This window comes from Rhagoletis pomonella, unplaced genomic scaffold (genome assembly GCF_013731165.1).
Source record: "Rhagoletis pomonella isolate Grant_MI unplaced genomic scaffold, Rhpom_1.0 Rhpom_scaffold_01705, whole genome shotgun sequence".
Classification (NCBI taxonomy): domain Eukaryota; kingdom Metazoa; phylum Arthropoda; class Insecta; order Diptera; family Tephritidae; genus Rhagoletis; species Rhagoletis pomonella.
The window spans coordinates 1-27,240 of NW_023460259.1; the positions used below are offsets into that span (position 1 = coordinate 1).

At 36.5% G+C, this 27,240-nt stretch overlaps 3 protein-coding genes across 4 annotated transcripts; 1 reads left to right on the forward strand and 2 right to left on the reverse strand.

Moving 5' to 3' along the window:
- Positions 1–1,918: 1,918 nt before the first annotated feature.
- On the reverse strand, positions 1,919–2,519 carry LOC118752638 (the record flags this gene model as incomplete). Its single annotated transcript, XM_036487525.1, has 4 exons — positions 2,487–2,519; positions 2,327–2,423; positions 2,149–2,274; positions 1,919–2,081 (listed from the first exon to the last, which is right to left on the reverse strand). Coding segments are annotated over exons 2-4 (381 nt in total), but the record flags the coding sequence as incomplete, so codon positions are not given.
- A 5,791-nt stretch (positions 2,520–8,310) lies between these two features.
- Positions 8,311–10,397, forward strand: LOC118752636 (putative nuclease HARBI1). Its single transcript, XM_036487522.1, has 5 exons — positions 8,311–8,563; positions 9,028–9,205; positions 9,267–9,457; positions 9,522–9,669; positions 9,741–10,397. The coding sequence occupies exons 1-5, from the start codon at positions 8,505–8,507 to the stop codon at positions 10,266–10,268; spliced, it is 1,104 nt and encodes a 367-aa protein (XP_036343415.1). The 5' UTR covers positions 8,311–8,504; the 3' UTR covers positions 10,269–10,397.
- LOC118752637 lies at positions 9,518–13,437 on the reverse strand. Of its 2 annotated transcripts, none has more exons than XM_036487524.1 (4): positions 13,314–13,437; positions 13,044–13,237; positions 12,798–12,980; positions 9,518–9,667 (listed from the first exon to the last, which is right to left on the reverse strand). In XM_036487524.1, exons 1-4 carry the CDS (start codon positions 13,324–13,326, stop codon positions 9,656–9,658), a joined length of 402 nt encoding a protein of 133 aa, XP_036343417.1. In that variant the 5' UTR covers positions 13,327–13,437; the 3' UTR covers positions 9,518–9,655. The 2 variants fall into 2 exon arrangements, with proteins under 2 accessions (XP_036343417.1, XP_036343416.1); XM_036487523.1 differs by lacking the exon at positions 9,518–9,667 and adding an exon at positions 12,110–12,396 and having other exon boundaries at positions 13,314–13,409.
- Between the last annotated feature and the right edge of the window lie 13,803 nt (positions 13,438–27,240).

Consider the following 27,240-nt stretch of genomic DNA (forward strand, 5'->3'; position numbering starts at 1 on the left):
GTATAATATGTCAAACATATACCAATTCGGACTGTAAATAAGTTTTTCGATTATATTTGTCTGAGAGCCTCTTGCAGGTTAAAAACTAAATTGCCCACATCTACATACTCTATCTTTTTTTCATCAGAATCGTTAACGGTTGAGAAAGTATCTTGAAGGTTTAAAACAAAAGATAATATTTCCTTCCCTAACGGCGGTTTTACTATTTTTTTATCACACGACCGGGCTACCAGGTTATACGATATTTTATGTTACTAATATGTGTTCTATAAGTGAAACATTTCTGATCATAAATATCATCCTTTGGGATAGATCTAAATTCCTGCGCCACTTATCGGAAGACAAACACACTGATCTTTCTAAAAACTTTTGCACAAAATGACAATCATTAAAATTTGGGAGAAAATGGTTCCCAACTGAATGATTCTTGCAATTTTATAAGTGTATAAAATTCTGTTAACTTATAATAAGTGGTTCCAGAGATAAGCGATATAAGAATTTCAGTTTGTATGGGCGGTGCCACGCCCCCTTTTCCAAAATCTACCACTCTTCGCTTTAAGTACGGTATTGACAACATATGTTGCTGTGTCAATTTTCTGGACGTTAGCATAAGTGGTTCCAGAGAAAAGCGATATGAGAATTTCAGTTTGTATGGGCGGTGCCACACCCCCCTTTCCAAAATCTACCACTCTTCGCCGAAAGTGTGGTATTGACAACATATGTTGCTGTGTCAAATTTTCTGGAAGTCAGCATAAGTGGTTACAGAGAAAAGCGATATGAGAATTTCAATTTGTATGGTCTTTGAGCACCCTGTATTAGTTACATTAGAAAATTGAAAATTGCTGTAAATATCAAAAATACCAAAAGGAAAAACTGAGGGGGCGCCCCGTTTTCTACGATGACATTATTTTTCTGTCATACAAAATTGGACCACTCTAATGTACATATATATTTATTTCATACTCATATATATGACTTTTTTTTAATTAAGAGTCAAACCAAATACATAAATGTATTAGCGGAGCTCACTCTTCGTAGCAAATGTTTGGGGAAATGTTTAGTTATTTGCCCACTGTTTTTGGGTTAGTGGGCGGAGGAGTGGGTCTTAATATCCAACCCACTGGAAAGAGCACAGTTCACACTTAGTAAAAAGTCACACCTGACCCCTCAAAATAAACAGTATATTTGTGCAGAACATCTTTCCGTGTTGGGGACCGAAAATTACAAAATTTGGCTTTACAATAAAGAGTAGACCCTTGACTACAAGTGTTTTTAAAAAATTTTTCTATCGGGTCACCCATTCGGACACAATAGTACGAAATCATTGGGCAAATAACTAAACCCTACCCAATGTTTGCTTTTCCAACCACAAATCGCATAAATAAGTTTATCGATAGGATTGCACCTTCACACCGAACTATGCTACAAAGAGTGAAATCCGCTTTTGTAATTTTGTAGGACGTATGGAATGAAATATGTGATGGAAGCAATACATTACTTTACATTTTACATTCCAAAGTAATGCTAACATAATCGGTCAAAATAAAGCGCTCAGTAAAAAAATATTGAGTAAAAATATAAAATTGTAATAGCGAAAATAATAACAGACTAAATTTTTATTATATTTCATTTCCTTTAGCGTAATCATGAGTGGTTTGCAAAGACTTTCGCGTCTTATTGCAATGGAATCGCAAAGAACAATGAGGAACAGCCTTCGCCAAAAGCGCAAAGCCTTGAGAGAGTCTACGGAAGTCTGAAGAGAGGTTTGTGGAGCCTTTCAGGCTCACTAAAGAAATGTGTAACAGTATCTTTGATAATTATAAATTGCATAAATTGTAACATATATGTTCAAACAACAAAACATTTTGATAGCATGTGAATTTATAGCATTTTATAAATTCAAATGTTTTTAACACACCAGTGGCTCGCCAACTTCCGTTTGACCGACAACTGCAACTGTGGTCATAACGCCAATGATGCGCTCATCGAGGGTACTCAGATGCTTCGCAGTAATTGACGAATTTACTCCGCTTCGCTCAATAGAATTTCTCAAATCTTGCGATTTTTGTTTGGCCTTGCTCCTATCGTTATCCGGAAACAATTTTAAGAATCGTAATGCTACTTATGTAAATTATCAAAGAAATGTACCTCATATTTCCCCACGCTCTTTTCCATCCTTCACCGTCTTTAATGGCTCCTCCACGAGCGTTTAGTTTCTGGGCAAGATGGTTCCACTGCTCCAGCAAACTTTTGCACCCGGTGTCATTCACGAATCTTAAAAAAAAGAACTTAAACGATTTCATTTACGAGAAAATCTTTTCCATACCTGTCATGAGCAAATTCCCTGTGTTCTTCCAAGTATTGAACAAGCATATATTTTTGCTCCTTTGTCACCCTTCTACTGTTGCCGTTTTCCATTTTTACTATGAATTACAAAAATTGTTATTTAATCGAGTATTTTAAACAAACAACAATCTAAATATTACCTACTTTTTGTTGATTTACTCTTTTAGCACCGAATTTTTGTCGTCGTCAAATTTGCAGGCTTTTAAGCGAAAAAAAAGTAATTTTAGCGATGGAAAAAACGCTGGAATCGCCATTTTAGCTGTATGAGCTATCAAAAACAGTTCACTCACTTTATCCGGGTTCATTTTGTTCATCGCTAAAATCTGTAAAAAAAAAAATTAACCAAAAATGGCGATTTTTAGAGTGGCATTTTCATGATAGAATCGCGAAAATCGCTGAAAATTGCTAAAATTCTTTTAGCACTTTTTGGCGTTGGAGTTTAAGCGGTAGCGAATGTTGGAATCCGGGTGCTGGATTGTATTTTTTTTGTACCGCATCGGTTTTATTTCATTTTTTCTTTTAATAATATATTTTAAAAAACGTAAACACGTCACTTCACTACTACTACTTCATGTCGTTGGCATTTGCATTTCATTTATAAGTTTAAGTTATTTATAAACATTCGCTCTCAAAACTTATTAAAGGTTTATTTGAAAAAAAAAAAAAACTTTTAATAAGCTTAATATTAAAAATGCTTATTTAACGCTTATTATAGCAAACTTACTTTAAGTTATTTTTAAAAACATTTACTGAAATGCTTGTTGGGATACTTTATATATGCCTTGTTTAGTTTTCACAAAAATCGAATTGATGTACGCAGAAAGGAATTCCGCTTATCTTCTGCGACAACACAGAAAGGAGAATTCTACTTAGGGAGGATTATATTTGTATCATATTAAAGGGAATCAAATTTGCTGTCAAATGAGATCAAAATTTTTAAAATCCATGCATTCGTTTTCAAAAAATTTTGATTTAAAGAATTGTTTAATTAGAACTATGACCTTAATAACTTTTGTAGTTGTTGTTTCCGCAAAAAAATATACCGTTATGTTCAGCTCAATCATCTCTATCGACCCCAATATTTATTTTTTTATTTGAGAACTAGCCAATGCCCGCTTACTTCGCGGCGCCTAATAAGAGCTTTTGCGTTGGCCTATGCAAAAGAGCGTTTAAAAACAAAACTAGTCTGTAAAGTCAAAATTTGATTTAAGTTGAAACCACTAAGGCGCAGTATCCTGCTCACATATAGGCTAATAATAGTAACGCTGGGATACCATATGGAATACCAATCCCTTTCGGTGTCATGAGCTTTACCGATGGTCTTATTTCCACCTGTGAGATCTCTGCCAGGCATGCGTAATCTTTTTGTATGATCTTGCAACTACAACATTGGTGCGATGCGTATGCCAATAAAAGTTCTTATAGCTATAACTCAAGAGCACAGAAGTGCGTTTTCTGTTATAGGAGGGCCAAGAATCCTCGCTGTCCCACAGGATGAAAAGTTTTCCGGTACATTGCTAAATGAGTCGTGTGATCTCTTAAGTACCTTTCAAATGAAGCAATTGATATACCTACGGTGATCTTTCCTTGTTAATTCACCACTTTTACAATTCGTGGTAAAATTTATGAACTGATTTCTGGGTAGATGCAAGATCGCATGATCGTGCATGAGGGCGTCAGAAAAACTTAACCTCATCCTTCATTAAGAGATCTGAAAACTAAATTCGTATAACTTAAACATAGTGCCAAAGCAGACCAACCACACGGGGTTTCTATACATTTCTTCTGCAGCGCCATCCATTGGGTTCATTTTCTGCAAAACCCTTGCTTACCATAAAATGAATACGTGTTATGAATTTCAACCCGAACTCCAGCGGCACTAATCAGGTAAATTTTAATCAAAAGAATTTTCCATCATACAGGTACATAGCTCACATTTAAAATTTGAACGAAATCGGTTAATAAATACGATTTTTATAAATAACTCTACTCCAGAACCACCTAGCGAGTTTTCTAGTAGCACGTAATTGGGCCATATACATATGTATGTAAGATAACCTCCGACAATTTGACGGAACTCTGTTTAGTGTTTTTTGAGTTTATTCCGAACAACGAAAACGGCTATCATTTTATGCAAATAGGTATGTAGATAGGACAGTTTATAGCGAAACTCGTAAAAGCAAAGCTCCATTCTTTGTGAAAAATTAAAAAAAAATTCTTCAAAATTTTCACATAAATTTTACCTTACTGAAAATTAAAGACAAAGTTACAATAGTTCAATGGGAATTAGAAATCTAGGAGAAAATGGTTCCCAATCGAATGATACTTGCGCGTTTACGTAAATGTATATCGAGCCAGCCTTCCCAATAATTACCACTTTTCGCCATAACTACGGAATTGATAACATATGTAGCTGTGCAATCAGTGCTAAGTTTCAGTTCCCCAGCGTAATTAGTTTTAGAGATATATTGGTTTTTTACGAGCTACATACCGAGTAAATTTTTGGTCAGAATATTTATTTTCAAGGTGTTGCCAAATATGAACCAAGTCGATGCAGCCGTTTAGTAGTTTAGTGAAATACATTGTAAAGAGAACTGTATGAAATTGTAAAACGTGACGTCTCAGATTTCTTAATTTTTTGGCAGCAACAACGAAAAGTTTTAATTTTTTTAGCGAAAAACCTTCCACACAGAAATAAAAAAAATTAAGTTTGTGGTTATATCAAGACGAAATTTTGAGAACGATCCGTTGCTAACTCTAAATATAAACAACGACGCACTGGAAAAAGTTAATACGTTCAAATACCTAGGAATAATGATCGACGATAAACTGAAACAAAAAAAATGGATTCTATATTTTCTATTAGAGCTCTAGCAATATGTACATCGGTGAAAACTACATTTAACTCCAAACACATAGTTGCCAACTTGGTGCTTTAAGCACTAGATTTAGTGCTTTTTGAAAATTAAAACGCCAAAAAAAATTGTTTAGTGTCTAGTGCTTTTTTTAGTGCTCTTCTTCTGAACTCAAATTTCTCATAGATAATTAAAACATGAAATAATTTGAAATATTTAAAGCTGTAGCAGCACTGAATTTAAAAGAATCTACATTCATTTTTTCGTTTGTTGCGATTAGATTTTTCTTTCTCTAAATGTACCAGTTTTAACCTGTAGTACCTAATTCGCTATAAATAAATATTATTTATTTTTTTACTTTTGTTAAATACAAACTGTTGTGAAAAAAAGTATCCTTTGGTACAAAAAAATTAGTGCTTTTAGTAAGGTAAAACGCTTTTTTCCCCAAGTTTTGGTGCTTTTTGAAACTCAGAAGTTGGCAACACTGTCCATACATTAGCTTTCGCGTGATACGCTTACAAACATACAGACAAACATACCAAAATTTTATATTTGGCTTCTGTTGATCTAATAAACCCCCTATTAATTTTTCTTTAACATCTATTATGTACAGATATCGGCCTGTTGCAATTTTATTATTCTCAAATACTCTCGCTTGATACCCATATGGCAACACTTAATTTATATTATAAATTAACTGAATTAAAGTTTTCAAATAAGTGGCAACCCGCTTCAAGAATATTTTCAAAAGTAAGCTTCCTAATCCTCTTTAGTTTAATATTCGTATTGCAATATTTCATTTATTTTACAAATTTTAATGAATACAATTTTTCAATCAGTTGGCAAATCCCCTAAAAATATTTTCAGCATTAAAATTTCCTAGCCTCTTTAGTTTCATGTCAATATTGCAATATTTAATTTATGCTATCAATTAAATTAAATTAAAGTTTTCAAATACGTGGCAACCTTCCAAAAAAATATTTTCAGCTGCAAGCCTTTGTAAATTTCTTTCTTTTGACAGCCGTATTGCAGTATTCACTTTACCGTATCAATTGACCTAAATTGAAATTTTAAACACAGAAGGTAACTCTCTAATTTTTTCTTCTATATTGGAAGCTAGATCTCTAGCGATACATCGGTGAAAACTGCATTCAATTCCATGGTTTCACCTGATGCGCGTACAAATATACAGACAGACAGAGATTCAAAAATTCTAAAAATTGTTTATTTGGCTTCTGTAGCTTTAATAAAAACCCATCATATTAATTTTTCTTGAATATCTATAAGGTACAGACATCGACCTGTTACAATTTTATTATATATATAGATGTAGATATAGATTTCATTTATTTTATCAATTTAATACAATTAAACTTTTCAAACAGGTGGCAGCCCTCCCTAAAAATATTTTCGGCAATAAAATTTTTTAAACCCCTTCAATTTGATACCCATATTGCAATATTCAATTTTTCTTATAAATTAAATTAAATGTAAATTTTCAAACAGGTGGCAACTCTAAAAAAATATTTTTAGCTGCAAACCTTCTTCAGCCTCTTTCTTTTGACGCCCATATTGCAAAATTAATTTTTTCTTATCAATTTACTTAAACTCCAATTTTCAAACAGGTGGCAACTCTCTATTTTTTTTTCTTCCTATATTTTAAGTTACCACTAGCAATACATCGGTGAAAACTGCATTCAAAGTTATGCATTCGTTTTCGGGTGATGCGCGAACAAACATACAGACAGACAGACAAAAATTCTAAAAATGGTTGATTTGGCTTGTGGTGCTCTAATAAAGAGCCCCCACATTAATTTTTCTTTAATATCAATAATGTACAGACATAGCCCTTTTACAATTTTATTATATGGGAGCTATTCTGCATTTCTTCCAAATTTTTAATTCATAGTCGTGCCACAATTTCAATTGAGCCCAAACGTCAAATCAAAATGTCACGCAACACAAATCTTGTAATTTGAGTTAGCTTTTTACGCACGCCGGTCAATTTCGGTTGGTCCCATACAAGTTGTATGTGCATGAGAAATTTTTTAAAGTAAACTGCCGCCGTGCGTGAATATTAGGTTGCCCTATTATGGTCTGATTATGCATACTTCGCATAACTTCGCACAACTTCGCATAAACTTCAAACTGTAATTTCGTATGTACTTTGTATGTTTTTTGTATGTATTCCATTACCCAGAAATTAGCAGAACTTTTAAAAACTTAGCGATCTGTTGAGTTTAGATTTGGCTTCACATTTTCTTAAGTTACACTTTTAGTGCACTGGTACAAATGGTTGTGCGAAGTTATGCGCAGTATGCATAATCAGACCCTTAGATTGGGTATGCCGTCCCAAGAATGAAAATTTTCTACCGAAAAGTGGTTGGAACAAACAAACAACACCTTTGTAAGTTACCATGCACGGGGCCATCCCGAAATATGCAGCTAATTCTAAGCGTTTTTGCTGCATTTACCCTGGGATTCAGTAATTCAGTCTCATATCAAGTCACTAAATTTGAGATTAGCAATGAGTGACTATTTTTGTGACTTGAGATGATTTGGGTATTCAGTGGGAGAGAGTCAAAAAAAAGTTCACCAAAAATGTGTGGTGAAAACAAAGACAGACAGTCAACTGATAGCGTTTATATATGCCTTTTGCCCGCGCCACCCAAAGAGACGCAATGGACGAATGGTCAAAGCATTAGGCTGCCGGTCGAGAGTGTCCGGGTTCGAGTCCTCCTCGAGCGTAGAGGATTTTTTATTTTTTTATTAGTTTAATTTTTTTTGAATAATCTTTAGATTTAAATGTTTTACAAACGAAAAAATATAATTTTTTTTCAATGGATTTGTATGATATTAAAGAATTTTGGTTTATTTCCTAATGAAATGTCTGTTGAACAAATTTCCTCGCTTCATTTTTGCGTTTTTTTTTAATAAAATGGAAATAAATTATCTTTTCCTCCATATTTTTATTTTTGTGACCTGCTTTTAGCCAGCTGATAAATTAGTGACTTATTTTTGAGACCAGGGACGTGAGAAAGCGTACTGAATACCAAATAGTCTCAAAATCCTAATTCACCACCATGGTGGAATAATACAAGGTGTTGTCAGTAACTTATGGCTGAATTCAGTAAGCTGTCTCTAGTCACTAATAGAGACTTTTCGTGGTGAAAATCGATTTTGAGACTAATTGGTATTCAGTAAGCTGTCTCACATCTCTAGGCTAAAAAAAAAGTCACTAATTTGTCAGCTGGTTTTCAAGAGGTCACAAAACGAAAATATACAATCAAACAAAGGAAAATTATGGAGGAAGAGATAATTGCTTTCTATTTTATCCTAAAAAAACGTGAAAATGAAGCGAGGTAATATTTGTGTAGCCCCAATTTTGGGTACTGTGTAGTTATTTACCCAACGATATCAGATTATTGTGTCCAAGGTCTAAATTAAAACGAAGCTCTAAAATTTCCGAGCAATTTATTGAAAAATTCGGTTTGAAATATGCACGTTTTGTGAATTGTGCGCAAAATTCTGTGGATCGCGTAGCCGGAGTTGGACTGATGAGGCTTATTTTTTTAGCGCAGCCGAAGGCCACCAGCGCGGAAAGAGGTTCTACACAAAAATACTGTGGACGGCGTAACCCTAGTTAACATTTTCCGTGTCAAACTGCTAATTTTATTCCATTTGCAAATGGATCCCCAGGGGTTAAGAGTTCGATGGGCAGGTATGACTCCGCCCACTTACCCAAAACTCGTGGGCAAATAACAAAATATTACCCACAATTTTTAGTAAATACAATTATATAAATGGAAATTTGCTTATGATCTAGGAATGTCCGCAGGCGAATTCTGGCAAGCTTGCGTGATACGGAGGATCCATTTTTGCTGCAGGAGGAGATTTTCAGCAGATTTCTTAGATTTCCGAAGTCGTTGTGCTGGGACCTTATCCAAGAATTAAAACCGCACGACAACTACAATCGGAAATCTAGAATTCCGTTGGAGCTTCGAGTAAGGATACTGCCCATACAAAAAGATACATATGCTTCACTAATTACTGCCTTCAATCTAGTTTATTTCAGTACTATATTTCCTGTCGAATGGCTCCTACCAAAGCTGCATAGGAAATAGCCACTTTGCCGCAATGAGTCCACCAAGCGTCTCGCGAAACATTAAACAGATATGCAGGATGGTTGTTGAACATAAACATGTTGAAATTAGTTTTCCCAATTCGGCTGACCACTACAACAGCATTAAGAGGGGGTAAGTTCTGTACACATTTTGAAATATACATTCATTTAACATTTAATTTATACAACATTTTCAGTTTTCACAACAAATTCGCTATTAAAGGTGTAATAGGTGCTATTGACTGCACACATGTCGCCATAATTTCTCCGCCATCTTCAACCGCTGGGGTAGTGCCTCATGAATACATGAACAGGAAGGGATATTGCAGCATTAACGTTGAAGCTGTAAGTGTAAAAAACGCATGGTTGAGCTAGCAACACATTGCAATATTTAATAAAAATCACCCTATTCGTAGATTTGTGACGAAGAGCTAATTTTTCGGAACGTAAATGCACGATTTCCTGGTTCATGCCACGACGCCGGTATATGGACAACATCGCCTGTAAGAATTAAGCTGATCAGAGAGCATGTTTCTGGAGCCTTTAAATGGCTTTTGGGCGACTCGGGCTACCCTTTAGAGCCATGGCTTCTTACGCCAATACCAAGCCCTTCATCTGCTAATGAAGAACTTTTCAATACGGTACATATTAAGGCAAGAAATACGATAGAGCGCGCATTTGGAGTCCTAAAGTCTCGCTTTAGGTGTTTATCCAAAGAGCGTGTGCTCAAATATACCCACACAAATGCCGCATTTATTATTTACACATGCGCAATATTTCACAACATACTGCAAAAACGACGAATTTTTTTATCAGAAGAAACCATGCTGCCAGAAGACTCCCCTCCCGATGGTGTGGGCATGAACACGCCAATACAATCAACGGAGCATTACTCTGAAGGCAGAAGGGCACGTCAAAGTTGCCTAAACGCATTAATAACATAAATTTTGAATTTGCATGTGTCTGAAGTTGTACAAATTGTGCTCATTTATGATGTACAACGTGGCGACGAATAATTGTTACCCAGGTTTTTTTTAGAAATAAAAGGGTCCTTTATAGATTTTGCGAAAAAAGTATCCCGGCAGGTTCTGCAATGCACTTCCGAGTGAATTTCAGTCAAGTTAGCTTTGAATTCAAATTGGTAGGGGTTGACATTCACTCGGAAGAGAATTGCAGAACCTGTCTGATTTTATTGTTAATTTTCCACAGATTTTATTTAAGTTGTGTTAATTACTTTTTAAATTTTAATCCTTATTTACATTTGCCACCAGTGTAAACTTTGAGCGAAAAGTTCATTTGGCGCGCAGGTCTTCGTCGGTTAGTTTATTCCATATCTTCTGTAACCATAGGCTAATTTTCTCCATTTTGAGTCCCTTGTACTCCCCCTTCTGTCCAACATAAGGCCTCATACCCAAGAATCGAATAGACTCTGAACTGGTGACTAGGACGGCCATTCATTCGACCAACCCTATACAGTTTTTCTTTTTTTTGTCTTTTTTATACAAAGCCGAAGAAAAAATGCACCTGGAAAATTTACACTGCTGGCAAATGTAAATAAAGATTAAAATTTCTGATTAATACAGCTAAAGTAAAATCTGTGGAAAATTAACAATAAAATGCTTTTTTCGCAAAATCTATAAAGGACCCTTTTATTTCTCAAAAAATCTGGGTAACAGTTATTCGTCGCCACGCTGTATAGTGTACATATGTATGTATGTACATACATATACACTGTGGTCAACTAATTAAGTTAACGAAATTTTGACCAGTTTTGGCTATTGTTCTTTTGTTTATTTAAAAATGTAGCTCATTATAAAGCGCACCACACAAATCCGCAGTTCTAACTTTGTACAAAACTATAAAACTTCAACTATTTGAATTTTTTAAAGAATAAACAAAAGAAAAATAGGCAAAACTGGTCAAAATTTCGTTAACTTAATTAGTTGACCACTAGTATATATCTATATAAATATGTATCTATATCAAAATATGCCTACATATAATTAGTGATAAGTAATATGTAAACATTTTGGAATAAAATCGAATACATTTTGAAATCAAATGCGTTTTAAAACAGCTTTATTATCCATAGCTTTCAGAAATTTAATTAATAAAAAAACTTACATATCTACGTAAAAAAACAGCTTTCAGCCTTAAGTTCAACAAAAAGATGCACACATATGTATGTAGAGTGTACTTCAATAAAAGCATACATATGTATGTACACTGTTAATTAATGAAAAATATGTACAGTATTGGACATATCTATAGAAACCCCCCCCCCCCCCTCCCCCCCTTTGCTAAGTTATATGATTTGCCACTTATCTTTATTTAATTATTTTTAGGAATTTTTGTTCTATAGATATGTCCAATACTGTATATCCATAGCTTACAGCTATTTAATTCAATAAAAACATACAGATATATGTATGTATGTTAAGAGGTATTTTTTCAGACTTCAATTCAATGTATGTGAGCAGGTAACTTTAAGTTTTTAATTTAATAAAAACATACGGTGAAGTACAAAAGTGTTTTCAAAACTAATTATTCGCAATACTCACAATGTTTTTTCATCTTAAATATTTTGTGATAACAATTTATAAAAACATATTTTATAGTAAACAAAAACCAATCAAAGCTTAGAACTTTATGCAAAATTAAACAAGACAGCAAATTTTCATCATACTTTTGAACTTTTTAATCAGAATGCTTAGAAAATGTTTGGGTATGCAGTTTTATAGGTCCCTTAGTTTTGTGTACACTTTAGTCACTCACCGTATGCACATAAGTATGTAGACAACTTTATGAGTTTTTATTGGCCATGGCTTGTGAAAAGGACAATATTGCACTGGCCATATTGTTCATAGAATTGGAAAAGTGTTCCATGCATTTCAGAGATTGTTCTCTGAATTTTCTCTCTTCCTCATTCCTTTCCTTGATAGATGTCATCATTTCTCCGAACATCTTATCCGAGGTTGTTTTTCGGTGAAGTGAAGTTGCCGGAGTCTCATTAAGTGGGTCCGTTGATTCAACAGAAGGACTACCGGGATCGTAAGAAATTAGTATTTCGGTCTAAAAAATCAAGAAAGTGTTATTTTTGCGTATACATACATACATATGTACAGTGCGTTAAAAATTATATCACCTAAATTTTCTGAGACAACATGCAATCCTTGCTGAAAGTTACAATATTTGCTAGGAGCAATCCTTGCACATGCATATTTAAGTTACACTGTATTATTTTATGATAAAAAAGCTTTTCACTTAAAACCATGGACAAGGATGTGCTTGACATGCCAACGGTGGCTAAAGTCATCAGTGTTATCAAAGTTACCGGATAAAGTGTAAAGAAGTTTAATCCTGATGACATTGACGGCCTATGCCACTTCACTACATTTACGTTACTAGGTCACAAGTTATAGCAGAAAAATTAGGTGAGGTTATCATTAACTAAAACAGTATGTGTCAATTACCTCGGCACCAACATTTGGAATATCAGCCATCCCATCAACAACGACTGAGCCAAGAGTGTCCAATGCCCGCTGGTCCCTCTCCGTAACTGCCTCTTCCAAGCAGGGACCTCCGCCCGTCACCAATCGATCGGCCTTTGCCTTCCTAGCCCTGGATCTTACTTGATTTTTCCAATGGGCTAGAGACTGAAATACAAATAATGTTCCAACTCTTATAACAACAATTTGGTAATATGATATAAGATTTACCTCTTTCCATTTATTCGGAGTGCGTATCGGCCCTTTAAGAGCGTTAAGTTGCTCTGCTAGCTCTATCCACAGCTCCTGTATCCTTTTTGGCCGCGTCGGGTCATTTTTGTTGAGCTGCAACTCAGGGTTGCTCCGCATAAACGCCAGGTAGCACTCTATTTGCTCCTTGCTTGTGCGCGTTGTCTTTTCTGTATCTGTAAAATAAAAATACCTTATTTTCAAAGAAATTGAACAAAATAAGAAAAACTAAATTTATGTACAATTACTTACCTTCATCGGCCATTTTAGTTGAATGCACATAGTGATGAATACGGCATTAATCGATTGCTCACTTTTCTGGCCTTTATATATTCTCCCAGAAAATCGATTCAGATAAATTGCCTATAAAACCAAATGTCTAAACATTTTCTTATAAATTCTTTGTAGTTATCATATTCTTTATATTTCTAATGTACGATTTTGCTTTAAAAATGCGTTTAAAAACCTATTTTTTTATGTAATCGATAAATGAATATTTGTTGAACTATTTTATCATCCCAATTGGAACATGCTATCAGCTGATTGTCTCTGTTTGTATTCACCACACATTTTTGGTGAAATTTTTGTGACTCTCTCTTACTGAATACCAAAATTGTCTCAAGTCGCAAAAAAAATCACAAATTGATAGTCTCAAATTTAGTGACTTGAGATGAGACTGAGTTACCGAATACAGCCATTAATCTCACTTTTTCGGTACGCATATTCCGGCAACGCATTTTAAGGTAGTAAAAAATGGGGAAAAATTTTGGCCCGTTTTACTCCGTTTCTCGTACTATTTTTACAATAATATGGAAGTTTAAAGTATTTTTGTACCTTTATTAATTTCGAAAACTAATGGTGCATTTACATGGTATGAATCTGTTCATAAGCCGTATGAATTTTCCTATAAAAGAAGCACCAACTCTATGAAAAAATTAATGAAAGCGATATATATTTAACAATTTTGACTTATATACTTGGCAAGTATTTTTTGTAAACAACAAATAAAAAAATTGTATTTTGTGCTCGCTTCGAAACTAGAAGCTTATTTTTTTGTTAAATGTGCTTTAAAAAGGACCTACTGCCAATAAAGCCTGGTGGATTGCTATTTTTGCATATTTGTAATGCTTCCATTTAAACATCTTTGTGGAAAAACAATTTTTTATTCAGAATTGCTTGTTTACGAAACGTTTGGCATAAGTTGAAATTATAGGGATGCCGTTTTCTTCCGTTTCTCAATGGATTTTATACTTGAAAAGGCACCAAAATATGTATGCAATACTTCTACATATCGTCGTTTAAAGTACAAAACCGCGCATCCAGAAATTGCAAAACCTCGTATGTGAGGTTGCCTAAATTTTATAGTAGAGAGTAAAACTTGTCCTAATTAAATACGGTTCTCTCTTTTAAACTTAATTATCTCTTCTCCTTATGTCTAAGTATCGATATTTTATTATAAATGGCTAAGGGCTTGATGCCGGCAGCTTCCGGCGACCAAATATCTTGTTTGGCACAAATTTCAGTTTCGAGGTTTTGCAGAACCACGATACGCGCTTTTGTACTTTAAACGACGATATACATATTGGCGCTTACACAATATGTTAGGTTAGTGTTTGTCCTAGCTTCTCCTCCCATATGTGGCGTGCGTGATTTTGTCACACAAAGTAAATGACAGTTTTACGCCGACTCCGAACGCCAATTGTATCTTTATGAGAAGCTGTTTCCATGACAAAATACGCTCGGAGGTTACTATTACCAACAGAGGTGCGACCGCGAACATCGGAGTGTATATATGTATGTAATATCAAAAAGAATGAGAGGTAGTATAAGAAAATGTACCCAAAATTCAGAAGCAAATGAAGAAATGCTCATTCAAAATAACTCACATATATAAATTTAAAAATATAACCTTTTTGGTTATACCAAATTTGACAAGGGATGACGGAAATTCGTTTCATAATACATCATAAAAAATATAACTTAAGCGGTTACAGCGCTAAACAAAAGGAAGAGTAGGAAAAAGTAGCAATGGGGTTTGAAGGAAACATAAGACCATAAAATATTTGTTTGTTTCGTTCATTCTCCTAACCATTTAAGATATGACACTCCATTCTTTGCATTAGTTTGCAAATATGCACTTATTGTTCTACAATGGCAATTTCGAATTGAAAATGCATTACGATCATATTGTACCGAAATAAGTGTGCATTTTGTAAATGCCAGAAAGAAGCATCAACTGTATGAAAAAATGAAAGGGAGAAGTATACATGCCTTCTATAATTTTGACTTATATGTATATTTACGGTGACCATCCGTCCGTTATGTTAAAGGACAGTCCTTTATTTTAACCCGCTCTCCTTTATAATTTATTTCAAAATAAAGGACGCCTTTTGTCCTTTATTTCATAAACTGTCCTTTAAATCGGCTCTGCACTTTTCAGAGGTAAATTTTTAAATGCAGAATATCAAAAATAAAAATTACCCATATAAAATATAATGATTAAGGTTTTCTGTTTAAACGCTAATCTTTGTATTTACAATCTATAAAGCATAGGGAAAGCTGTGCTCAGGATCGTGTTGCATGCCGAGTTTTCAGTTCTACTGAAAAAGAACAATAAACCCGCTGCTGCACAGTGGTTCAAAACTGGCATTTAGTGTTCGAAATTTACTGGAGCCTTAATTTTTCACTTAATTTGATTAATTTTTTTTTATGAAAGCTTACAATATTTGCAAGAGACCAGTTGAGCCTGATATCTGAAGTTTTATTTTATTATATTAAATTTTGTAGTGCAAAATGCAGAAAAAGTAGCAATTTTCAAGAAAATGTGTTCTCCTGTTCCAGTTAATAAATGTTACATAACAAAAACTAGTTGAAAACAATTGTATGGTTCTCCCAAAACAAAAAAATACACAAATAAGTCCGAAATATTATAAAAAAATGTTCACCAAAAGTAAATATTTTTTTTTTTGGTGTTTAGTAAAACTTGGTTGAAAATTGTAGGCTCCGGTGGATTATGAACATTAAATTCCAATTTCGCACCACTGTGTCCTGGTGAAGTCCTTGAAAAGGATTTGGCTTCTTTTTTCGCTACAGCACGGGAACTTATACAAATAAATAATAAAATTAACTGGTAAATATTTGATTTAAACTATGATAGGGGCAAGGTACTTTTATCATACAAGTTGTATGTACGTAATACCAAATCATTTTAAAAAAAGTCCTTTATTGCACGTTGGTTAATATGGTCACCGTATGTATATTTGACAAGTCTTTTTGTAAACAACAAAAAATACACATTTCCATTTCTTTGCCAGCTTGACAAATATAGGCTTATTTTTACTTAAATGTGATATAAAGCTCATTAATATTTTTGTAATGTCTTGTTATCATAGTGCTTTATATTTTTATTGTCCACCATACGTGAGTTGCTTCTATTGAAAAAGATCTAGTACAAAGAATTTTTTTGTTTTGAAATTGTTTGTTTATTGTTTTTAATTTTTAAAATTCCTACTTTTGACATGTATGTGAATGGCGGAGTTGCCGCTTTCCTCCTCTTCGGTGGGTTTTATGTTAAAAAAGGCATCAAAATGGAAAAAAGCTCCTTGGTATCTTCTATCTTTCTATGAGAAGATGTATGAAAATCCAACTTGCTATAATTTCATATGCTTAACAGTATCTCAACAGTATGTTTACAGTATCTCCCCATAATTTTTCACATGAAAAAATGTATTATATGCATCCCACTCCATATCATTGAATTCCTCATTAGAACATGTAGTCCCTCTATTTTAGCGTATCAGCAGTTCATATGGCTTCATACCATGTAAATGCACCATAACTCAATGCTGACTTTTTTGGATATTCTTGTTTCTTACAAGGAAAAAATAAAATCGATTAGATTTTTCCGCGGGATGAGCAAGTTAAATAAAAGCTTGTAAAAAGGAATTCAGCTAAACGAAATAAAGATGTTCCATCGTTTTGAGTAGATCTAATTAAAAATAATATTTTATAATTAAGGGTTCTAAATGTTGTTGGTTACCACATCTCAGTTATTTGAGGATTTATTTAAATCCTTAATGCGGAAATGCATTCGGCATTTGAATAAAAGTTGTTTAACTCTTTCCGGCAATTGCGAGGTTGACGATGACCGCAAAATTTTCTCCATAAAATTTTCACCGGTCATTGTGGCTCTCGGGGTCAAACTTGGAGGTAGAAAAGCGGTTGACCGTGCAACAAAAACACTGAAAAAGAAAACATTAGGTTTTCCTTACTTGCAAATAAAAGTTATGTATACCTGGCTGGATAAAGTACCAAAAACAAAGTTAAATGTGGTGGGTTGTTATGCAAATGCACTGGGCACTAAAAGGCATTGTATCCAATTACTTAAAAATACGTTTCACTGGATCAAATGCAGTGGTCGAAAGCTTTTTTATTTGGAAAATTTTCAACTAGCCAATTCTGTATACCAAACTTTAGTCGAGGCGTAAACTTTACTTGCACAACAGCTAGCATTAGCATAAACTTAACTAATTTTTTAAACTGCTTACTAAACGTAAAACTATTTATTTCATTGAAAACACCGCAATTTTATAATTTATAACTCAGAGTTTCAGATTTGCAACACGAAAATGCATAATGAAGAAGAGGTAAAAAAAACAGTGATGCAAACGCTTTCTTTTAGAGCGATATCATGAAAAGGAGTTGTTGCGTAAGATAGCAGTTTTTAATAAAACACAATTTTTGTGTATTTCTGCATCTTTTCTGCTGTGCTGTACAACTTCAAATATTTTCACTTTTTCTACGACATGACGTGATATAGAATTTGATGAGAACCGTTAAGCTGTATTCCTATGTAAATCAAAGTGTACATGATGTGTGTGTGTATTTAAATATATGCATTATACAATATCTTTTACATACATATGCTTAACAGTATAAAACAGAAAAGAGATGTCATTATTTTTGAGCACAGCAGAAATGCTAATTTAACATACATAAGTCACATAATAACATAGGAACTATACTACTCAGCTTTACTTATCGGCGGCAATAGGAGTAGTGCTAGTAGTATTTTCCTTAAGTTTTTTGGTATAAATATGTGAGTAGGCATCATTGGAAATAAGCGTACCGATTTTGTCAAAATTACAACAAACACGTCGCTACTGGCAACACCTTATTATTATTCCACCATGATTCACCACCAAAAGTCCGTATTAGTGACTTAAGACCGCTTACTGAATACCAGGGCAAAAATGCATGTTGGGTTCAGTTACGCTAATTGTAAGGTTTTGGTATGATTATTACAACATAAGGGTTAATGCACAAGTCTACACAAACGTAGCGATTGTAATTCGACATTCCTCCTTTTGCTTTGTTCGTAATACTCAACTATAACTAGTTTTATAAGAACTTATTATTTAGGAGGATTCGTTTTGTACTCGACCCGCTTACACGTTCGCCGCCGCTCAGTAACTTTTCGCTAGGTTTACCCGCATTTTTTATATTAGTGAAAACCCGCGCCTGAGTATTTAGATTCATTAGTTTGAGTAAACTAAATAAAAGGAACTGAATTCCGAGATACTCCGCGTTTTATTTGGACATTTATTTGGAAGGTAAACCGCCGCATCAAGCTGGTCCTTCGTAGCCGGATTGCTAATCCCGCTTGCATACATTTGTGTAATACGAACACATGATTCAATAATAAAAGGTTTGCTTAACCCTAGAACACACACCCAGAAAATACCACGTAAGCACACACCCGGGATACGTTTGTACCCGGGACCTTATTTTGCGGTTTTTTTAATGCTTATTCAACCGATTTCTATGATTTTTTTTTGAAATGTATATTTTAATATATAACAAGTATTTTGTCTTTTGTTTCATTCGAATATTCCTACTGGTTCCAGCGATATGGGCAAATAAAGTCAGGACATGCAACAGTGGATTTTTGTTTTTGTTGTTGTCCTGATAAATGCAAAACAAAATAATATAATTTATAATAATATACTTGTAGAGTAACAACGAATACACATTTTGGTTTTTATTTCATTGAAATATTCTACCTGGTTCAAAAGATATGTGCAAAAAGGTCGCGCAAGGTATGGGTACGTAGGTAGCAAATACACTGGTATAACTGGTTTTTGTATTTTATATGCAGCTGCAAGGGTTGTTTTCACACGAGGTGTTGTTATAAATGCTGCCTGTTGATATTTTCATTATTGTTTTGGTGCTCAAAAGTGTAAGAAGTGAAAATATAAGTGAAAATAAATATAACTGAAACTATAAATAACTGGATACGAAATGACTTCAAGAAGAAACGAATATTTATCAAGTGCAGCATATAGAAGGTAAAAAATGTAAAATAAGCAACAATGTAAACATATACTAATTTTTTTTATTATGCAGGCTAACTGAGGAACAGCGAGAATCATATATACAATCTTTATTTGATGAAATTTGTGACGATGACGCTCCCTATGACTTTGACTCAGAAGATGAAGAAGAAATTCAAATCAATGACATTGAAATTGCTGATGACGATGCTGAAGTTTCGCAAAGTGCCGCAGAAGTATTACCTGATTATGCGGACTATGAGGATGATGAAGAAGAAGAAGTAGAAGAAAATAATGAATTACCTGCTAGTGCCGAAAAATTTGTTGCACGTGATGGTACTGAGTGGATGAAAGAACCAAATGTAAGTCGTCAGGTACTCAGACAAAATATTATAAGAGAACGTTCTGGACCAGCTAGATGCACTGAAATGTTGTCAATAGAGCAAACATTCAAATGTTTCATGAACGTTGAAATGGCTGATATAATTATGCGCCACACAAATAAGTTAGCAAAAGAAACTTATAATGCTTACAACAATGCGCATCCAAACACAACTCCTAAGTCATGGACGCCTGTGTCAATAACAGAGCTGTATGCATTTTTTGGCATACTTATTATGACTGGTGCGAACCATAGCAATGGAGAACATGTTCGAGATTTATGGAGCGTCAAAAACTATCCTTTATATCGCGCCACAATGGGAGTCAACCGTTTCTGTTCGATATTGCGGTTCCTAAGATTTGACGATAAAAGCACTCGTGCAACACGCTTACTAACTGATAAAGCAGCACCGATCAGTGAGTTGTGGACGATGATGAACAATAATCTTGCTGCACATTACAAGCCCAGCTCATGCTTGACGATTGATGAACAATTATTTCCTTACCGTGGACGCACACGGTTTACGCAGTACATACCGTCAAAACCTGCTAAATATGGTATCAAGGTTTGGTGGATTTGCGATGCCACAAATGCATATCCACTGCATGGACAAATATATACTGGCCAAGCAGAAACTGGTAGGGAAACGAACCAAGGCGAACGAGTGGTGAAGGATTTGTCTGCCAAATACCAAGGAAGTGGCCGAAACATTACAATGGACAATTTGTTTACGACCTTGCCAGTTGCAGAACTGCTTCTCACCTGGAAACTCACGATCGTTGGAACTTTGCGCAAAAACAAATCATATATTCCTCAAGAAATGAAGCAGAACAAAAACAGGACAATTGGTTCAACGACATTTGGCTTCAAAAATAATGTGACAATGTGCTCTTATGTTCCCAAAAAAAATAAAGCAGTAATTTTGCTTTCGACCATGCATAATGATGCTGAAATAGCTGACAGTGGGAAACCTGAAATAATTGAATATTATAATCGTACCAAAGGTGGTGTTGATCGAATGGACCAAATGTTTGCGGAATATCCAACACAAAGACAAACAAAACGATGGCCACTAGCGATGTTCTTCAACATGTTGGACATTACAGCTCTTGCAGCCTACATTGTCTACGATTTGAATAACCCTATGTTGCCTTGGAGAACAAACAACAAGCGTAAGCAGATCCTGCGCAGCTTGGCTGAAGCATTGTGTATGCCCATTATTGAAGCCAGAGCCATAAATCGTCAAGTGACGCGAAATTTTTCGACTAAAATTGCTATTGAAGCATATTTCAACCGACCGGTGGAATCAATGGTGTCAACAGCAGCATCAACATCTGCCGCAGCGCGCACGCCAAAACCTGTGTCCGGATCTTGCTATTTATGTTACGCACAAGAGGAAAAACGCCGTAGAAAAACCAGAAAGCTGTGCGACAAATGTAAGAAGCCAATGTGTATTGAACATTCGGTCACATCAACAAATTGCTCTATTTGCCATGATTTTCCTTAGATATAAGATGCATTTTTATAATTTTTATAATAAAAGTCAATAATATAATGTGTGAAATGAATATTTTTAATTTTTCAAATAAAAAAATAATATAAAAAATGTTTTTTTTTTATTATTATGAGGATTTTTACTATTGGGGTACAAACGTATCCCGGGTGTGTGTTTACGTATATAATGTGTTTGGAAGGCTGTAGCTCCTGAACCAATGGTCCGATCTGGTTCAAATTTTGAATTTGAACTCAAAACTAAATAATCTTCCTAGATCCGTTAGCGGTATAGAGGTATAGCGGTTCAAAAGTTACAACACTTCAAAGTTGAAAGTGGATACATTTGTACCCGGGTGTGTGTTCTAGGGTTAAATAACAGTTTTCTCGCTCCCTATTGACAAAATCGGCTCCCTTGGCAAGGCACTGTGTGTAGGTTCGTGTGTGAGTGCAAAGCTTTTGTAAGGGAGCTAAGGGAGTGTTAAAACTCTAATGTCACTAATGAGCAAACCATTTATTATTGAATCATGATACGAACACATATATATACAAACGTGCATAAGCGAAAATCTAGAAAATTCTAGTGATTTTGATTTTAAATAAAGTGCAATCGAGAATTAAGCGAAAAATACACATCCTGTAAAAATCAAAATTTACAAGATACGTAAGTGTATTGCGTGCTAAATAACAGCCCTATTCTAATAAAAACCTCACAACTGAGTTGTGAGCAAAAATTCGTGAGATTTCTTGTGAGGTCTATTTTGTGAGGTTATTCTTGCACACACCTCATAAGAAAAAATCTCAAAAAAATCACCACACGAGGTGAAAAGCATTTTGCTGTCTAACAGCTGTTTCGTAAATAAAATAAATACAAAAGATGGATGCTGAACAACAGGAAAAGTGAATATTTTTGCAATTTGTTTATTTTTTTGATAATTACTGATTTTATTTATTTTCTAGGCGAATTTAAAAAGAAATAACAAAGCAGGAGTAGCTCCAGTACTTCACATAGTTCACAATCCACAACTTGGTGCAAAAGTTTGTATGGAAATAAAATCTTGTGCCTGCTCTAACTCTTACGAAACTGCCGCAAAAACAAGCAATAACTCCGCCTTTACTGAATATACTTTTAGTTGCAAAAAAAAAAAAAACTTAACACAGACACTGATAGCGAACGAAAATTAACAAAACATAATTCAATTGCTCAATAAAAATCGGCTGGTTTTCTCTTATGAGGGTCTCATTCGTACATCATAAATTTCCTGACAATTGTGAGCGTATGAGCTTTAGAATTTACGCCAGCATAGGGATAACCTCACAATAGTCAGAAACCTCACAATAGTGAGTGTGGTGATTTTTGTGAGGGCAACAGAATAGGGCTGTAAATAAAGCTAAGTTGTAATAATTGACGGCTAAATTGCAAATCTAAATCAGCAAACAGTTTGTGCCGTTGGTGAAAAAGAAAGCTTATAAAGAGCATAAATTCGTCTGTGGCATTGATACAATCGTCCTTCATTTGACTTTACGAAATTTCGAGACTTAAGGCCCGTCCACCTACAGCTTTGGCGTTGCGTTGGCACTGGCGTCGCTTTGACAGCAGCGCGAGTAACGCCCGTGCTTGCTACAATGAACGCTTAGCAGAGAATACTTTGATCACTAAATTAACTTACTAGCGGCAGATAAATCAAAATTTGATATCAGTAATTGCATTAAAAACTATATTTATTGTCCGCATTTGATTAAAAAGGAAAGTTAAATCACATAATTTTGATTATTTGGAACAGCTGCCGAGCGACGCGTGCGAAAAGTTGCGAGCTGGCCATCTTTCTGCGTTGTGTTGGCGTTGGCGTTGCCCAACTTTGGTTATGTGGAGATTTTCATATAAATGCATGTATTCATAGTCAGCTGTCGAAGCGACGCCAACGCCAACGCAACGCCAAAGTTGTTTGTAAACGGGCCTTTATTACGTCCTTCAATCGACCTTTGCAAGTGCCATATATCGGAACTGTGTCCTACGAACGACTCAGGAAAGGCAAAGTGGAAAATGTCGAGCTCCGTTAAAACTCGCGATTTCGGTCGAAGTTTCGTGTGGAAGTGACAATACTGAAGTTGAAGAAAATGTGCGTATACAAGCCGAGGCATGGTTTTCTACGGCGTTGGCTAAATTCAACCGCGTACAGAAGTGTCGGGCAGAATCACAGCATCCGTCGGCGCCAACAACTGTGTCGGCAGGCATACGGCTCCCTAAAATGGAGCTGCCTACATTCTTTGGCGACTCCACAGAATGGATCGGTTTCCTTGACGCTTTTTCCTCGGTAGTTGACTGTAACGCCGCATTGTCAAATGTACAAAAGCTTCACTATCAGCGAAGTTGTTTAATTACGAAGAAGCATGGGACTTATTAAAATCGCGTAATAAAGTCATGCGTGTGATTGTTGAGGGGCATCTCAGAGCGATGGCCGATGTTAATAGTGCGGCTAGTGATACTGCTGACGCAATTAAAAGAGTGCTCGACGCGTTTCAGTAGCACATACGTGAACTTAAGGCTTTAGGTCTTCCAGTGCAGTTTTGATACGAAGTTGTGAGCAAACTAGCATTCGAGACGCGAAAGCAGTGGGAGCTATCACTCGTGAGTGATGAGCCTCCAACGTTCGAACAATTGTCCACATTTTTAGAAGTCAGGTGTCGATCTCTGGCTATGCTTTCTTCGTCAGCTACAACAGTACCTCCGAAAGGCAAAACGTCTTCAGAGAGCAAATCGACAAAAGTTTTTCACGCAGTGCAAACCCAAAACAGCTCGAGTTGTACATATTGTAATGGGCCGCATAAAATATACAGTTGTGAGAAGTTTCGCTATTTAGACGCAAACGGTAAATCAAAATTCGTTAGAGACTCGCGCGTGTGTACGAACTGCCTCAGCTCAGGCCATTACAAAGCGAAATGCAATAGCGCGTTCGCATGCAGGGTTTGCCATCAACGCCATCACACGTTTCTACACAATACCGCTTCTACAACTAAGGTCACAATAACCGCTGATTTAGTCAACAACGTATCTGCTGCTATGCCGTCCTCCCTAACCGCAAAACCAAACGCAACTGCTTCTCCTGTTGGTGAACCTTCCGCATACATTGCTCCCACATGCATTTCATCGTGTTTGAATTCCAATTCAAACTCGCCGCAACCAAAAGAAATAACGGTACTATTGGCAACCGCCTTCGTCAAAGTACGCGATTTTTCCGATAACTGGCAACCCGCTCGCTTGTTGTTCGATTCTGGCTCGCATGCCTCCTTTAAAACCGAGGCGCTAGTTCAACGTTTGGGCCTACGAAGAAAGGCGTCTGCAGTTTTCATCACTGAAATTGGGTCGTCGCAAGGAGGTCGTTCAAGAGGTGAGGTACTACTGTTTGGCAGCGTTGACGGAATCGAAACTGCTCCGTCTCATCTGCAGTCGCTGCATTGCGACGTACAGCTGGATAGAGCGCTTACCCGATTGTGGGAGCTGGAAAAAGCACCACAAAAGACCCATCTCACTGATGAAGAGCGTTATTGTGAAGACTTTTTCGAAGCAACGCACCGCAGAGCACCGGACGGTCGATTCATAGTTGAGCTGCCACTAAAATCTGACGTTCCCTTGGGGGATTCGCGAAATAATGCTGTTCGAAACATACTAAGAATTGAGAGAAGACTTTCACGAGACGAAAACTTACGCCTGCGCTACCATGAGTTTATGCAGGAACTCATCGAGATGAAACATATGGAGCTTGCACCAGAATCATCAAACCAGAAGTTTTATATGCCGCACCATCCTGTTTTAAAGGAGTCCAGCCTCACGACCAAGCTGAGGGTTGTGTTCAACGCATCCGCTGAATCCACCACCGGAAACTCGTTAAATGACGCCTTATTTGTAGGTCCCCAAATGCAGCAAGATTTGTTTTCGATTTTAACGCGCTTCAGAACGCATCGTTACGCAGTAACCGCGGACATCGCAAAAGTCAGTCTGCGTATCACCGAAACATGTAGACTTACAACGAATTGTCTGGCGTCGTGATCCCTCTTTGCCAATACAGGATTATCGCATGTTACGTGTGACTTACGGTGTGGCGGCCGCGTCCCACCTTGCAGTCAAATCGCTACAACAAACCGCAAAATGTTCGTCGAACGTTTCTGAGAAAGCTGCTTTCGTCATTCTCAACAACTTTTACATGGACGACCTCCTCACTGGTACAGCTTCCAAAGCAGAGCTGATACTTTTGCAAAAAAACGTACCCGGAATACTCCGGCAAGGTGGCTTTGAACTCCGAAAGTGGGCGTCGATCTGTGCCGAGTTTAGCGAATATATTTCGAACGCGTCGAAGACTATATCGCACTATCTGGTCGAGGGTAAAGATGTTCACGCCTTGAGATTAATGTGGAACACCGAGGACGATTTCTTGACGTTCACAATTAGCATGAAAAAACCGCCCGCGGCCTTAACAAAAAGAACTTTTTTATCGGATGCGAGCACGCTTTTCGACCCGCTGGGACTGCTTGCTCCAGCGACGATAAGATCGAAGATGTGGTTCCAGGAGATTTGGAGCAATAACGTTGGTGGCGACGACCTTATTCCCGACTCCATTGCAACAAAATGGTTGGAGCATCGATCAGAGCTGAAGTTAATTTCAAATTTAAAATTTGTCTCTGGCTTGGTCTAGGACCGACGGGGTCGCTCACAGAGCTGCATGTTTTCGCTGACACGTCTGAACGCGCTTATGCCGCTGTTATGTAGAAATCATTAGCCGGCAAACCCATTCTGCTAGCATGCCTTCCCATTAAGCAGTGGCCCGTAATTATACCGTTCACCAGCCTTAGTACAGGCCGTTCTAGCCGAATGAGTGCGTCGGATCTTTTCTTATCGTAGTTGGGCCAGATTTGTCGAGTCGTCCCACACGTGTGTTCTTCCGACCATCTTTTGTTTGCCCTCTCCACGTAGTATGTCCAGAGCCGTGTCTTACAGGTGGATAGGGGTATGTCCGCTGCATGAGAGGAGTTGACGCCCGACAGGGTGGTTCCCTTCCACGCAAGCTTGTCCGCCGCACAGTTACCCTGAAAGTCCCTGTGGCCCGGCACCCACACGATGTGAGTAGTAGATTTTGAAGCTAGATCGTTAAGGACTTTCCTACATTCTAAAGCAGTTGTAGATGATGTCTTGCAGCAATCCAGAGACTTAATAGCTGCTTGGCTATCGGAGTATATGGTTACTGAAGGTAGATTAAGAGAAGAATCGATGAGCCAGAGTGCAGCCTCCTTTATGGCCGCGAGTTCCGCTTGGAAGACACTGCAGTGGTCTGGTAGCCTAAAGCAGAGATCTAGTGAGAGGTCCTTTGAGTGTATCCCACTCCCTACTCTTAGATTTAGTTTAGAGCCATCCGTGTATATGGCTGTTGAGTTACTTTGGAGGCCCCAGACCGAGTCGTCCTCCCAGTCCTTCCTCGAAGGGATACGTGTGGAGAACTTATTCTCGAGCACCATCGGTTGTGTTGTATAATCTGGGGACCTGAATGTGTCGGGGTAGCTGGTCAGGATTTTGGTATGACCGAATCTAGTGTCTTTCCATATTGACAGTGAATTTAATTTTACTGCATTGTAGCTCGCCTGTAGCTTTCCAAAAAGGTCTACGGGCAGAAAGTTTAGAAGTGTTTCCATAGGTTTGGTGGGTGTGGATGGCAGTGCACCTATGATTAGCATGCATGCCGCCCTTTGAACCTTTGTAGGCTTAGAATTTGTGAGCGATTTATCCAGTGATGTCCACCAGACTGTGACGCTGTAGAATAATATAGGACGTACCACTACTGTGTAAATCCAGTGAACTAGGTGTGGTTTGAGGCCCCATTTCTTGCCTATAGCCGTTTTGCAGGAGTAGAGGGCGGTAATGGCCTTTTTGGCCCGCTCTTCTACGTTGCGTTGCCAGGTAAGTTTCCTGTCTAAGATGACGCCC

Coding starts and splice junctions, on each gene's coding strand:
- LOC118752636 (XM_036487522.1), top strand. CDS start 8,505: ATGGAGGAAGAGATAATTGCTTTCTATTTTATCCTAAAAAAACGTGAA. Junction 9,206..9,266: donor GAATTCCGTTGGAGCTTCGA/GTAAGGATACTG, acceptor CCTTCAATCTAG/TTTATTTCAGTACTATATTT. Junction 9,458..9,521: donor TACAACAGCATTAAGAGGGG/GTAAGTTCTGTA, acceptor CAACATTTTCAG/TTTTCACAACAAATTCGCTA.
- LOC118752637 (XM_036487523.1), bottom strand. Junction 12,981..13,043: donor CTCCGAATAAATGGAAAGAG/GTAAATCTTATA, acceptor TTTGTATTTCAG/TCTCTAGCCCATTGGAAAAA. Junction 12,397..12,797: donor TTCCAAATGTTGGTGCCGAG/GTAATTGACACA, acceptor TTGATTTTTTAG/ACCGAAATACTAATTTCTTA.